Source organism: Ranitomeya variabilis, chromosome 4 (genome assembly GCF_051348905.1).
Source record: "Ranitomeya variabilis isolate aRanVar5 chromosome 4, aRanVar5.hap1, whole genome shotgun sequence".
NCBI lineage: Eukaryota > Metazoa > Chordata > Amphibia > Anura > Dendrobatidae > Ranitomeya > Ranitomeya variabilis.
This window is the reverse complement of record NC_135235.1, coordinates 284,586,002-284,600,640: the sequence shown is the minus strand read 5'-3', so window position 1 is coordinate 284,600,640 and position 14,639 is coordinate 284,586,002. Positions and strand designations below refer to the sequence as shown.

General features: G+C 45.9%; 1 protein-coding gene across 7 annotated transcripts in view; it reads right to left on the bottom strand.

Moving 5' to 3' along the window:
- Positions 1 to 14,033, bottom strand: part of MORN1 (MORN repeat containing 1) — a 401,375-nt gene extending 387,342 nt beyond the window's left edge. For 3 of the 7 annotated variants that reach the window (XR_013213208.1, XR_013213209.1, XM_077250079.1), the window contains exon 1: positions 13,916 to 14,033. Coding sequence is in view for 5 of the 7 variants with exons in the window: in XM_077250079.1 (XP_077106194.1) it covers positions 13,916 to 13,988 (73 nt within the window). In the remaining 2 variants the exon portion in view is untranslated. Of the gene's footprint in view, positions 1 to 546; positions 675 to 1,143; positions 1,283 to 7,176; positions 7,207 to 13,844; positions 13,864 to 13,915 lie in introns of those variants that run through there. The other 4 variants (XM_077250082.1, XM_077250080.1, XM_077250083.1 and 1 more) reach the window with 4 other exon arrangements.
- Positions 14,034 to 14,639: the final 606 nt, after the last annotated feature.

Genomic DNA, 14,639 nt, shown 5'->3' with positions numbered 1-14,639 from the left:
CACCAAAAACGCACCTGCGTTTTCTGCCAAGAGCTGCGGTTTTTGTCCTGAAAAAAAAGGATTGAAATCAGGATCGTGTGAACATACCCTTACCGTACAGGGTTACGAGGGGGGGCGTCTGACTGACGCCTGCCCTAGTAACCTGGGGTTAGTGACAGTGGGGTTAGTAAACCCCAGCTGATGTCTGTTCCGCTTGCTGAGGCGTCTTTGGCTCAAGGCCATTGCAGCTGGCAGAATCGACATGATGTTAACTCCAGTGTGTATTGTATTCTGAGTCATAAAGACAGGAAATGACCTCAATGACTCTTTTTTTTTTCCCCCTTTTTTTTTTTTTCAAACAAACTTTATTTTCAGTACACAATGCTGAAAAAAACGCAGCTGCAAAAAACGCAGCAAAAAACGCAGCAAAAAACGCTGTGTGTGAAAGCAGCTGCGTTTTTTGCCTGCGTAAAAAAACGCAGGTAAAGCAGCAGCAAAATACGCGCGCGTAAAAATACGCAGCAAATATGCTGTGTGTGAAAGTAGCCTTACTATTTACTTACTTACTTACTACAGGGTGTCTGTTCATTTAGTTTTTTTTCTTAGCTTTCGTCTGTTAAATGGTCACAGTGTGAACGCTCTCTTGCACTTTGCACGTGAACCAACTTAGGCTCCGGCTCGATTCTTTGGTTTTGCTGTAGAAAAAATAAAGCAGAGTTTTACAATATTAGCACAGTGAATGAGATTTCTGAAATCTCACACACGCTTTTTTCTTTATAGATTTTTTCTGCAGGATGTCAGTTCTTTCAGCGTTTAACCCCCTTTCAAATAAACTGGGAAAAAACTTGTATCAAAAACACAATAAAAAAAATAAATACAAATTTCCTGCCAAACTAAACGGAGGACAGCAGTAGGACATTTAGGGGTACCATAGGGATTTTTCATTTCCTTTGGCAATGACATGGACTGAAAATCCCTCCTGCAGCAAAAAAAACAAAAAAAACATGTGAACCTAGTATGCCAATGAATACCAAACAGCAGCCCGGTCTCCGGTGGGCACAAAGCTGACGCTTACAAGAATACAAATCAGCTGATTAGCAAGTCACAGCCTGATTAGCATGCTAAATGCCCGAGCATCAGAGTCTTCTGGGGCCAAGGACTTACAATGCCGCAGTCCTGCACCGGCCCATTCTTCCCAGCAGAACCATCGACAGGACGGGGACAGCTTCTCTCTGCACCGTCTCTCATCCGCACATTGTTGGTGGCAGCTGCCCGGTGATTTGGGCCGGTACCGATAATATCCAGCTCTAGATGGGAATATTAGTCTCATGAGCACCGGACTGAGCAGCATCATACATGCACATACCAGATATACTGTACATTCAATGTATTCCGCCTAATTACAAAGTATCCCACTGTCCGGTCCGAAGAGTCGCTACACTGCCAGGACCCCCAGAGATGGAGAAATGGAGAAATAAACCCCCCGACACATATCTTTCCGTAGCTGCTTACCAAATATTCACGTGTTACTGAAATGCTTGGAAGGGGAATTTGGGCAGCGACGTCTCTTTCAATACCACGTGGGATACAGTGTCCCCACTCAGGGAAGGCAGCAGGTTTGCAGAGGACACACAGGAGACAGTTCAAGATCATTTTACTCATGGAGGCGAAGAGCTTGGCGGTTACTGACTATCTTAATTGGTAACAGGGCCGGACTGGGACTAAAATTCAGCCCTGGCATTTGAAGTCACACAGGCCCACTTGTCACATGGTGACTGTATAATATCTTTGTACACTTGTAGGCTACAAGAAGTGAGGGGAGTGTAACACGACTATATAACATATAATTACAGCTGTATCCAGCATTACAGCTCAGCCCCCATAGAATGTAATACAGCACAGCCCCCATAGAATGTAATACAGCCAGCCCCCATAGACTATAATACAGCACAGCCCCATAGAATGTAATGCTGCACAGCCCCCATAGAATGTAATGCAGCACAGCCCCCATAGAATGTAATGCAGCACAGCCCCCATAGAATGTAATGCAGCACAGCCCCATAGAATGTAATACAGCCAGCCCCCATAGAATGTAATACAGCCAGCCCCCATAGACTATAATACAGCACAGCCCCATAGAATGTAATGCTGCACAGCCCCCATAGAATGTAATACAGCACAGCCCCCATAGAATGTAATATAGCCAGCCCCCATAGACTATAATACAGTACAGCCCCATAGAATGTAATGCTGCACAGCCCCCATAGAATGTAATGCAGCACAGCCCCCATAGAATGTAATGCAGCACAGCCCCCATAGAATGTAATGCAGCCAGCCACCATAGAATGTAATGCAGCCAGCCACCATACAATATAATGCAGCACAGCCCCCATAGAATATAATGCAGCACAGCCCCCATACAATATAATGCAGCACAGCCCCATAGAATGTAATGCAGCACAGCCCCATAGAATGTAATGCAGCACAGCCCCCATACAATATAATGCAGCAGAGGCCCATAGAATGGAATGCAGCACAGCCCCCCCCCCCTTCCCCCAATAGCTCCACAATCCAGTCATCACTCATTGATAAAAAAAACAAAACACTCTACTCACCTTTCCTCCTGCCCCGCGCTGCTCTGGCTCTGGTCTCAGCAGTCGCAGTCTGCCCGCCCGGTCACACAGCCGGTGCGCGATGATATGACGTCATCGTGCACCCGCAGTGTCAGCGGCAGGCAGAGCGGGGAATGATGGGAGAGGGGGCGTCAGCAGACGCTCTCTCCTCCATCATTGCATTCAACTGTACCGGCATCTATGACGCCGGTATAGTTGAATGCGGGGCCGGGAGTGCGCCGACAGCGGGGAGAGTGTGCCGACAGCGGCACACTCGAGCGGCCCACTACTGCCACCGGCCCTTCTGGCATTTGCCAGAACTGCCCTATGGCCAGTCCGGCCCTGATTGGTAACATGCTTGTCGGCTACAAATGTTCTTACGTAAGGCAACATGGACGAAGGTAGAGGATTGACATAAATCTCAACAGTGGGCTAACACTTGTGACACTTGTCAAACCCTGCTGGCAGACTCCTCAACAGCTACTTGCACAGTCACTGGGTCACTCTACGTTACTTTTCCTTTGCACAGTTTCTGGGTCACTTTTCCCTTGCACAGTTCCTGTGTCACTCTGGTAACTTTTCTTTTGCACTGTCCCTGTGTCACTCTGGTAAATTTTCTCTTGCACAGTCCCTGGGTCACTGGTAACTTTCCTCTTGCACAGTCCCTGGGTTACTCTGGTAACCTTTCTCTTGCACAGTCCCTGGGTCACTCTGGTAACTTTTCTCCTGCACAGTCCCTGGGTCACTCTGGTAACTTTTCTCTTGCACAGTCCCTGGGTCACTCTGGTTTACTTTTTCTTGCACAGTACATGTATTATTCTAGCTACTTTTCCTTTGCATAGTTCCAGGGTCACTTGTCTCTTGCACAATCCCTGGGTCACTCTGGTTATTTTACTTTGCACAGTCTCTGGGTCCTTTCTATCTTTTTTTGACAAACAATAATTAGTCTAGGCTAGGAGCAAGTCCCCATTTATGTGGATATATATTTTGACTATATACAAGTCGATAATCCCTTGCTTACTGGCACGTTTACATTTGTCAACAAAAATAAGATTGTTCTGTCCTCATTTAGCATTATGTTGTTAGCAGCATATTCCGCATTTGTCTGGGCACTATCTGCCAACAATGATGATTTTTATGCCGCCATAAATGATCCAATCTGACCATTCAATATACAAGGGTTTTGAGTTCGTCAAGTGATCGTCAGCATGTTTGCATGGGCCAAAAAAAGAGAACATACATTCTTATCAACACTCATTCATGAGACTTTAATACCTTCCTTCTAAATATTATACAGGTTTTTTTTAGATGCGACCCAATCCCATAGCCAAATTCACACATCTGTTTTTTGTTTTTTTGTTTTTTTATAAAAAAAAAAAACACAACAGGTTGATTTTGATCATTGGGCTGAATCTGATGGTCATCTGTGTTTGATCTAAGTGTCATCCATTTTTCTCACATGCTGTGTGGAGGACATTATACTGTTCGGAGGGCTATTATATCGTTTGTAGAGTGGTGTGGGGGCCATTATACTGTTTGGAGGGCAGTGTGGGGGCCACTATACTGTTTGGAGGGCTGTGGGGGAGCCATTATATCGTTTGTAGGGTGGTGTTGGGCCATTATACTGTTTGGAGGGATGCGTGGGGGCCATTATATAGTTTGTAGAGCAGTGTGGGGGCCATTATACTGTTTGGAGGGCTGTGGGGGGACATTATATCATTTATAGGGCAGTGTGGGGTCTACTATACTGTTTGGTGGGATGTGGGGTGACATTATATCATTTGTAGGGCAGTGTGGGGGCCACTATACTGTTTGGAGGGCTGTGGGGGAGCCACTATATCGTTTGTAGGGTGGTGTTGGGCCATTATACTGTTTGGAGGGATGCGTGGGGGGCCATTATATAGTTTGTAGAGCAGTGTGGGGGCCATTATACTGTTTGGAGGGCTATGGGGGACATTATATCATTTATAGGGTAGTGTGGGGTCTATTATACTGTTTGGTGGGATGTGGGGTGACATATCATTTGTAGGGCAGTATGGGGGCCATTATACTGTTTGGAGGGCTGTGGGGGCCATTATATAGTTTGTAGGGCGGTGTGGGGGCCATTATACTCTTTGTAAGGCAGTGGGGGGTCCTTATATAGTTTGTAGGGCGGTGTGGGGGGCCATTATATCGTTTGTAGGGCAGTGTGGGGGCCATTATACTGTTTGGAAGGATGTGTGGGGGGCCATTATATAGTTTGTAGAGCAGTGTGTGGGCTATTATACTGTTTGGAGGGATGTGTGGGGGGACATTATATCATTTATAGGGCAGTGTGGGGGCTATTATACTGTTTGGTGGGATGTGGGGTGACATTATATTATTTGTAGGGCAGTGTGGGGGCTATTATACTGTTTGGTGGGATGTGGGGTGACATTACATCATTTGTAGGGCAGTGTGGGGGCTATTATACTGTTTGGTGGGATGTGGGGTGACATTATATCATTTGTAGGGCAGTGTGGGGGCTATTATACTGTTTGGTGGGATGTGGGGTGACATTATATCATTTGTAGGGCAGTGTGGGGGCTATTATACTGTTTGGTGGGATGTGGGGTGACATTATATCATTTGTAGGGCAGTGTGGGGGCCATTATACTGTTTGGAGGGCTGTGGGGGCCATGATATAGTTTTTAGGGCGGTGTGGGGGCCATTATACTGTTTGTAAGGCAGTGGGGGGTCCTTATATAGTTTGTAGGGCGGTGTGGGGGGCCATTATATCGTTTGTAGGGCAGTGTGGGGGCCATTATACTGTTTGGAAGGATGTGTGGGGGGCCATTATATAGTTTGTAGAGCAGTGTGTGGGCTATTATACTGTTTGGAGGGATGTGTGGGGGGCCATTATATCATTTATAGGGCAGTGTGGGGGCTATTATACTGTTTGGTGGGATGTGGGGTGACATTATATCATTTGTAGGGCAGTGTGGGGGCTATTATACTGTTTGGTGGGATGTGGGGTGACATTATATCATTTGTAGGGCAGTGTGGGGGCCATTATACTGTTTGGAGGGCTGTGGGGGCCATGATATAGTTTTTAGGGCGGTGTGGGGGCCATTATACTGTTTGTAAGGCAGTGGGGGGTCCTTATATAGTTTGTAGGGCGGTGTGGGGGGTCATTATATCGTTTGTAGGGCAGTGTGGGGGCCATTATACTGTTTGGAAGGATGTGTGGGGGGCCATTATATAGTTTGTAGAGCAGTGTGTGGGCTATTATACTGTTTGGAGGGATGTGTGGGGGGCCATTATATAGTTTGTAGAGCAGTTTGGGAGCCATTATACTGTTTGGAGGGATGTGGGGGGACATTATATTGTTTGTAGGGCGTTGTGGGGGCCATTATGCTGTTTGTAGGGATGTGGGAGGTTACCTCTATGGGGTAATGCACACAAGCAACTTCCCCCACAGACACCAAGTCTATGTGGGGTCACAGCACACATGACCAGCCTCCAACAGATGAACAGCGCTCCAATTGGGTGTGATAATCAAAATGAAAAGTTTATTGAGCCATGGTAAAGCAACGTTTCGACCACAAAAAGTGGTCTTTTTCAAGCATACATCTTAACCAAACAGGCTGGCTTATATACTGTGGACGCCACGCAGGGCACCAATCACCATCCAGCTATCAATTTTTTAGAAAAAAAACACAAAATACACATCAAGTAATAATACAGTGAATACATATCATTAAAACATAATTCCCATATAGGTAATGTAAATATAAGATCATAAACACAAAAGCGGTAATCTGTTTATCTTCAGGTCAGCAAATGGAAGCAAAGCATCTCCGTTTCCATAGTAATATTCCTCCAATGTCCATACGTATGAGGATGGTTGCAGAGCCAATCACATACTAGCACAAATCGGCGCCAAAAGAACATATAACAAATAGCAGCAACCTATATAAGTTGCGCTGCCCAGGAGGCCAATCGATCGCTGTGTTACATAGTACCTCCATACCTCTGCATCACAGACGCGTACATCGCACCAGATCTACCACCGGGTCATAGGTCCTGCAGGCATCACACGGCGGGAGCGCAGGCGCAGCATCAGCCCAGCACGCCCACACCACATGACTGTGGCGCAGACATGCAAAGCGGAGCAGCGGAGGCCACTCCCCACCAGGAACCCACGTGACCAAGACTGGTGATGGTAACCAAGGTAACCTGGACAAATATACTGGCAATAGATCGCGTGTCACGCAGATACCGTAATCCCTGGGTGCCGGCACATCCCCACTCCAAAGAGTCCCCATCGTAGGATACGAGGTGGACAATTAAGGGAAGGATGCGCACGTCACCCATAGGCACGCACCTACACGACCGCGATCAAGCAGCAACCTTAATATTTCAAAGAAATGGGATGAAGATGTATAAAAGTAAAGACAGCTGACAAATATATTCTGTAATCGATCAAAAACAGAGTAAACCACATATAGCCCATGACCCCATAATACGGCAGTCGGTGAAAAAATAGATCAGAGTCAGACACACAAATTCCATGTGTTCCTCATTGTGTAGAAGATACAATTTTTAAAAAAAGCAATATCCATACCACTCTAATCTGTCCACCGACTGTCGCAACCTATCAGGGAGAATAAAATACATAAAAAGTGTGTTAAAAACAATAATACTGATGATAACACGACACCAACAAGGAAAAACATGGTTAACCCTTGGGGACACATACTTGTAAATTAAAATCTAGGTTCAAACCCCTAGGTTGTAAGGACCCCAACTCATAAATCCATCTCATCTCCTTCCTTTTAAGCAGTGTCAACCTGTCACCTCCCCTTCTCAGAATGGGGACACTATCTATCACTCTAAAGCGCAACTGATTAACTGAATGCCTATTATCCATAAAATGTTTGGGAATCGGGAGATCAGTGAGGCCTGTTCTAATGGTGCTTTTATGCTTGCTAATGCGAGCCTTCACCTCCATTGTGGTCTCTCCCACGTACACCAAGCCACATGGGCAAACAATCATGTAGACCACATAGCTGGATGTACATGTATACCGCCCCCTCAAAAAAATTTTCTTTCCCGTATGAGGATGATGGAAAAATTCACCTTTTAGTAGATTATTACAGCAAGCACAACCCAGGCAAGGAAAATTTCCATTCCGGGGTGTGCTTAATGTCTGTTGGATAGACACTTTAGACGTCCCGATGTCTGAGTTAATCAATTTGTCCCCCAGGTTACGTCCCCTTCGATAAGACATCAGGGGATAGTTACCAAAGGCTGAGACAGACGGTAAACCATGTTGGAGACATGACCAGTGTTTTTTTAAAATCCTGTCAACCCTACTACTAGCTGAATTGTATGTGGATACAAATGGAATCCGCTCACAAACCCGTTTCAATGGGGTTTTCTTACGAATTGCATCTCGTGACAGCAATGAGGCTTTCGTCTTGTATCTCACCAACTCCTTTTTGGGATAACCCCTAGCCGCAAATTTACCACACATCTCGCCCAGACGTTTCTCTACTATGGAATCATCCGATATTATCCTCCGTACCCTCAATAATTGGCTCCAAGGGAGAGAATTAACCATTCTCCTTGGGTGATTACTATCAAATAACAGTAGATTATTCCTGTCAGTATTCTTGACAAAGATATCAGTTCTCAATTTATCCGCTTCCTTATATACAAGTGTATCAAGAAATTGTATCTGGGTAGCCGAATGTGTTAAGGTAAACTGCAACTCTGGGTAAATCCCATTCAAATATTCATGTAGTTGTCCTAGTTCCACTAGACTGCCCTCCCACACCACAAAAATGTCATCTATATAACGCCACCAAGCTCTGACGTGGCGCCAGAGGTTGGAATTGTACACGTACCTGTCCTCGAATACCGCCATGTAGATGTTAGCATAAGTTGGGGCCACATTGGACCCCATGGCGGTACCCCTTAACTGCAAATAGAACTCATCCCCAAAAAGGAAATAATTCCTCCTGAGGATGAGCTCCAGCAGTGTGAGGACAAGCCGTGCACACTCTGGGGCCACGTCAGAGCCCGACAGCCCAGATGACACAGCATCAAGTCCCTTCTCATGTTCAATCGATGTGTATAACGATACAACATCGAATGAAACCAAGATGGTGGATCCAGAAATAGTCAAATCATCTATTTTATTCAAGAAGTCATTTGTGTCACGGATATATGACCGTGCCGACACAGCATATGTACGTAGTACCCGATCCAAAAAAATAGCCGTTTTGTTAAATAAAGAACCCCTCCCTGAGACTATCGGTCTCCCGGGAGTGTTCATCAGATCCTTGTGGATTTTAGGTAGTACATACAGTACAGGTACCACCGGGGTCTCAACAATCAAATATTCAGACAGCTTGTGGTCAATGAGTCCCATGGCTAGGGAGTCACTGACCACAAGCTGTAACTCTCTGGAACCGAGCAGTGGGATTACAAGACAGTCTTTCATATACACAATGATCCTCTAACTGGCGTAAAATCTCTGCTCTGTACTTACAGCTGTCCATAATAACCACCGCCCCGCCTTTGTCGGCCTGTTTGATGGTTATTGAGGTGTTCTCTGCCAAAGTATTCAAAACCTTCCTATCCAATGAGGTCATGTTTTGATATCCAGGGGGTTTGAAAGTTTTTTTCAAAGTGTCCATATCTCTCTGTACTAGTTCAATGTAGGACTCTATAAAATGATTTTTACAAGGTGGCAAAAAATCACTTTTTTTATATAACCCCACCTCACATAGAGAAAAGCCCCCCATTGGGTTATCCGGCACTGAACTGGCATCATCCATTTTCTCTGCAAAAAATGCTGACAACCTCAACCTCCTAAAAAAGGTATGTAAATCTATTTCTAAAGAAAACCAGTCAGGATTACTAGAGGGACAGAATGATAAACCCCTGGATAATACTTTAAGTTCAGTATCAGAGAGTGTCTTAGATGAGATATTTACCACCAATTCACTATCAATTATTGGTTGTCTTTCATGTTCAGACTAGTGCACGTAGCAGCGGGCAGCTCGGGTACTCGCCTGATGTACAGATGAGCAAACAGAGCAGCACACGGCGCCAGTCATGTTCGCAATTTACGGATCTGGAGCGTCCTATAACATCAGCACTCGTCTGAGCTTAGCCTTAGAGCTACCTTAGTCAGATTTTCCTGAGCCATTGCTCACACTGCCGTGCTTCTTCTCCTCAACAGAAGTCAGATGCAGGGCACATCTAAGCCATCTAGCGGGTTGTAATTGCAAATGGTTGTTGTTGGAAGCTAATTGCATCCTTGGGGACCGTTAGCGTGATCATGTCTCCATCGATTTCATACCTGCTATTCTGTATGCGGAAAATCGTAGCAACAGATTTTCCTGTAATGGCTGTGACCTAGCTAGGACCATTAGAGCCATTAGCAGTCGTACAAAAATACTAGGTTTTGTGGGTTTTTTTTCATAAACTCAGGTGAAGTTCAATGCATACGGCTCATGATAAATGATTGTAATGCCTGCTACAGCACAATAGCACACAACCTCCACCAGGGGGTGTGGGTGAAGGAAAACAGGTACACTCACAGTAAAATCACAGAGCAGCAGGTAGGAGCCACTAGGTGGCGAAAGAGTAGTCAGAAAAAGCAGAGTCAGCAACGGAGAGGGAATGAAGTACCAGGGGTTCAAGTAATACACGTGGTCAGAAAAAAACCAAAGAAGTCAGAGCCGATCGGGAGCAGGAAAGCCAGAGACGCAAGACAGTCAAACAGGTCAGAGGACAAGCCGAGGCAAATACCAAGGGATCACAACACAGAGAGCGAGTACTACAACGAGCGAAGTCACAGGGGAACACAGGAACGGGACCCAGGTAAACGGGCAGAGGATAAATCAGGGTATAACCGGTCAGCTGATCAAGCCAGAGACAGGAACTATAACTGACACTGCTTGCAGGTAACAGCGGACTGAAATAGCCAGACAGATCCCAAAACGAGGCAAGTAAGATTAACCCCCGCATGACCATGCCGGAGAGAGAATAATCAGAAACAAACCCCGGACTGGATCATGACAGATTGATTATTTTACATACTGAAATTTTAGGGAGAAAAAAAAAAAGTTTGAAGGCAAGGTCTGCATTGGGTGGGATTTTCAAATGATGGTGCTCCATGTAGATATCAAGGCGCCTATAGTTGCAGATGTAAAGATTTCCAATACTTGTTTCTCTCCTGCCTTTCTTGCAGAGCATTGCCTGTTGTCAAGGCAGGTGAATTACAGAACGCTGGGGCTGATCTTTGACTTTCTACTGGAAGTGGTAGTGGGGTCTTTGTCTTTCTGCTCCTGCTCTCCCCTCTATCATATTGCATACTGTCATAAGGGTGAGGCGGGCTTTCAGTTCACATCAAGCAAAATCAATGGAAAATGGCAGTAGCAATGCATGCTCGGAACGAGATGAAAAGCTAATTCAAGAACCTATAGTGCTGGCAGAATACAGCTAAAGAGTGAATGGCAAGATACAATGAATGAGATTTGTAACAGTTCCTGGACTGTTATGTGCACAAAGAGCAGATAGTTGTGAGGAAAGAAAGCAGCAAGTTCTTGCTTTTCTACAGGTTTTATGTGAAAGGACAGACAAAATTCAAGGTTCTTTCACCCTGTGTGTTCAGTGAGCATGTAAACCATCCTTACAGATACAAGTTAAAATTGCAAATTGAGTCACAATTATTCTTTGAAATCATTGATACATGTGAGAGCACCACAGCGGGGAAGTCTGTGGTCTCAAAGCAATAGTTTTACCAGGTGAAAAGTCTCTACAGAGCCCTTTAACAAGGATCATACAGTTCTACTGTTGTGTCAGATTAATAGGAAAGTCTTAACTGGGGTTATACTAAATCATTCATTGACACCCCCAAAAATTGAAAAGCGAATCACTGATTGATCGCTGGCATCTGATAGTTGGGACCACCACTGATCCTGAGATATTAAGGACCCCACTGATCCTGAGATATGAAGGATCCCACTGATCCTGAGAAATGAAGGACCCCACTGATCCTGAGAAATGAAGGACCCCACTGATCTTGAGATATGAAGGACCCCACTGATCCTGAGATATGAAGGACTCCACTGATTCTGAGATAAGAAGGATCCCACTGATCCTGAGACATGAAGGATCCCACTGATCCTGAGATATGAAAGACCCTACTGATCCTAAGATATGAAGGACCCCACTGATCATGAGATACGACGGACCCCACTGATCGTGAGATATGAAAGACCCACTGATCCTGAGATATGAAGGATCCCACTGATCCTGAGATATGAAGGACTCCACTGATTCTGAGATAAGAAGGATCCCACTGATCCTGAGATATGAAAGACCCCACTGATCCTAAGATATGAAGGACCCCACTGATCATGAGATACGACGGACCCCACTGATCGTGAGATATGAAAGACCCACTGATCCTGAGATATGAAGGATCCCACTGATCCTGAGATATGAAGGACCCCACTGATCCTGAGATATGAAAGACCCCACTGATCCGGAGATATGAAGGACCCCACTGATCATGAGATACGACGGACCCCACTGATCGTGAGATATGAAAGCCCCACTGATCCTGAGATATGAAGGATCCCACTGATCCTGAGATATGAAGGACCCCACTGATCATGAGATATGAAAGACCCCACTGATCCGGAGATATGAAAGACCCCACTGATCCTGAGATATGAAAGACCCCACTGATCCTGATATATGAAGGACCATACTGATCCTGAGATATGAAAGTCCCCATTGATCCTGAGATATGAAGGACCCCACTGATCATGAGATATGAAGGACCCCTTCTGTATGATACAGAGGTAGAGGTAGCTGAGCGCAATACTCAGCTGTCTCTGATTGTCCCATAGAGAGAATGAATGGAGTGGTGGTACGAGCTCAACCTCCACTGAGTCCAGAGAGAAAGATTCCCCTTCTTGGGATCACTGGGGTCCCAGCGGTCGGATCTCTAATAACCAATAGGTTAGGAACTTGGTACAATTCCTTTAAGATCTCTATAGAGCCCTAAGATGAATGATATCACTAATATGATGTGATCACGTGAAGCACAGGTGCCCAGACATAGTACAAAGCCAGACGAAACAGCTGCCGATCTTATGTGTGGAGTAAATGAGAGCTGATCTGCAGTACACGGCAGATGGCATTACACAGTGTATGGAGCTGTACTGCTCTGCTTCATACACCATTTCCATCCGACCACTGCCGGGGGCGAAATGTGGGGGTGCCAGGCAATAATAGGGCGCAGTCAGACGGCCATATAACTCGGACGGAGATCGGAATGCAGTACAGGGACTGGCCAGCGGCTCTCCTGACCCGAGCGAGGCAGCTGCATAAAACTACATGGATCTGTGGAGAGAGCTGCCGGACAGTCCATGCACTGTGTTCTGATCTCGCTCTGATTTATACGGCCGTCTGACTGCTCCCTAACAGTAGTGGAAACCCCCTTTAAACGCATGCACCTATCCATCAGTGGTTAGTGAGCGAGTCCTTTGAGGGAAGGCTCCTCCATTTTCCCCACACTCTTCCATTGCCCAGTCAGTGCCGTCCGTGTCAGATACATCCTAATAACAAGTAGCACGGTAACCACTAGTCGTCAGGTCAGGACTGGCGCAGACGTCCGTGCACAGACTGGCCGAGGGTCTCCTGATCTGAGCCTCATAGAATTATATGCAGCTGTCAGGTCGTGAGACCCCCGGCCAGTCCGTGCTCGGTGGTCCATGCTTGGACCGTGTTGCATGGACGTCCGCATGAGCCCTTATTCATCCGTTTCCAGGAGGAATAACAGAGGAGCGCACAGTGCCGAGCTGACAAAAGATGCTACAAAGTTGTTATTTTACTAAAGGCTTAGATGGATATTGTTGGATCTTTCTTGCCAAAGGAAAAACTTTTGAAATTTATTAAAAAATTAAGATTTTTTTTTTCTGTTGCCTAGGAGACCGACCACCACTGCTGCCAGCCAGCCTGTAAGCGCTGCGCTGAGGCTGGCTGTGATTAGGAGGTAACGGCACGCTCCAGCTTCAAAACAATGCTTATCAGAGACGGTGGTCGGTCTCCACAGCAACGAGCCGTAAACAAAAAAAGTGTTAATATCTCAAGAACGGCTGAAGGTGTTAATAAAGCAGTGAATTATAATATTGCTGGAATGCCAGTGCTTTGTATTGGCGCCACTTCCCACATTCACTACCTAGTTAGTGACGCAGAGATCACCTGTATACAGCCGTCAGGACGCTTCACAGTACCCTAATGTAAAGTCAGCCCCACGGGGTCCCACACAGTACCGTGACGAAGCTGTCTCCTCACGTCACCCACGTAGTGCTGAGAAGCTCTCGGAACTCTCCTGGGCGCCGCCATCTTGCTCTGAAATGTTTACATAGCAACCAATCGCAACGGCAGAAGGCTTGTTACTAAAGGGCGTGGCTTAGACGGAAGCGATTGTCCAATGAGCGTCGTGCACCTGGCACGTTCGCTGGAGCAGCAGGAGAGTAGTGCGCATGAGCGGTATTCAGGACAGAAAGCAGCTCGGGGATTTTAACTCTTACACAGCTGGAGAGTATTATCGGTGCTGGTAGAGCAGATGGGTCCTGGCGGTTATATTGGGATTCCAGGTCCTCTGTGTAGATGGAAGGAAAGTACATGAGGCCAGTTGTCATTTTATAGAGGGCCAAAATGAGGATGTCACCTTGTAAACAGTCTGCAGACTTCACACAGCTACTTACAGAATGATTTTTTAGTAGTCGTGAGAGAGAAAAATTAATCAGACCTCTAAATTCCTTCAAACCCCAAACCGCACCCCTGATTAAGACTCCAGCCCAGAATCCTAAATTTAAGTCACACCCTGATCTAGATCCCTGAAAATGAATGACACCTTTCGGTCCTCAGATCGGAATGGAAATATCGATCGGCCTCCAAATCAGACCCCTAAAATGAATCAGACCCCGGACCAGAATGGAAAATTAAAATCAGACCCCTAAAATTATTCAGATTCCAAACCCCAAAACAAAG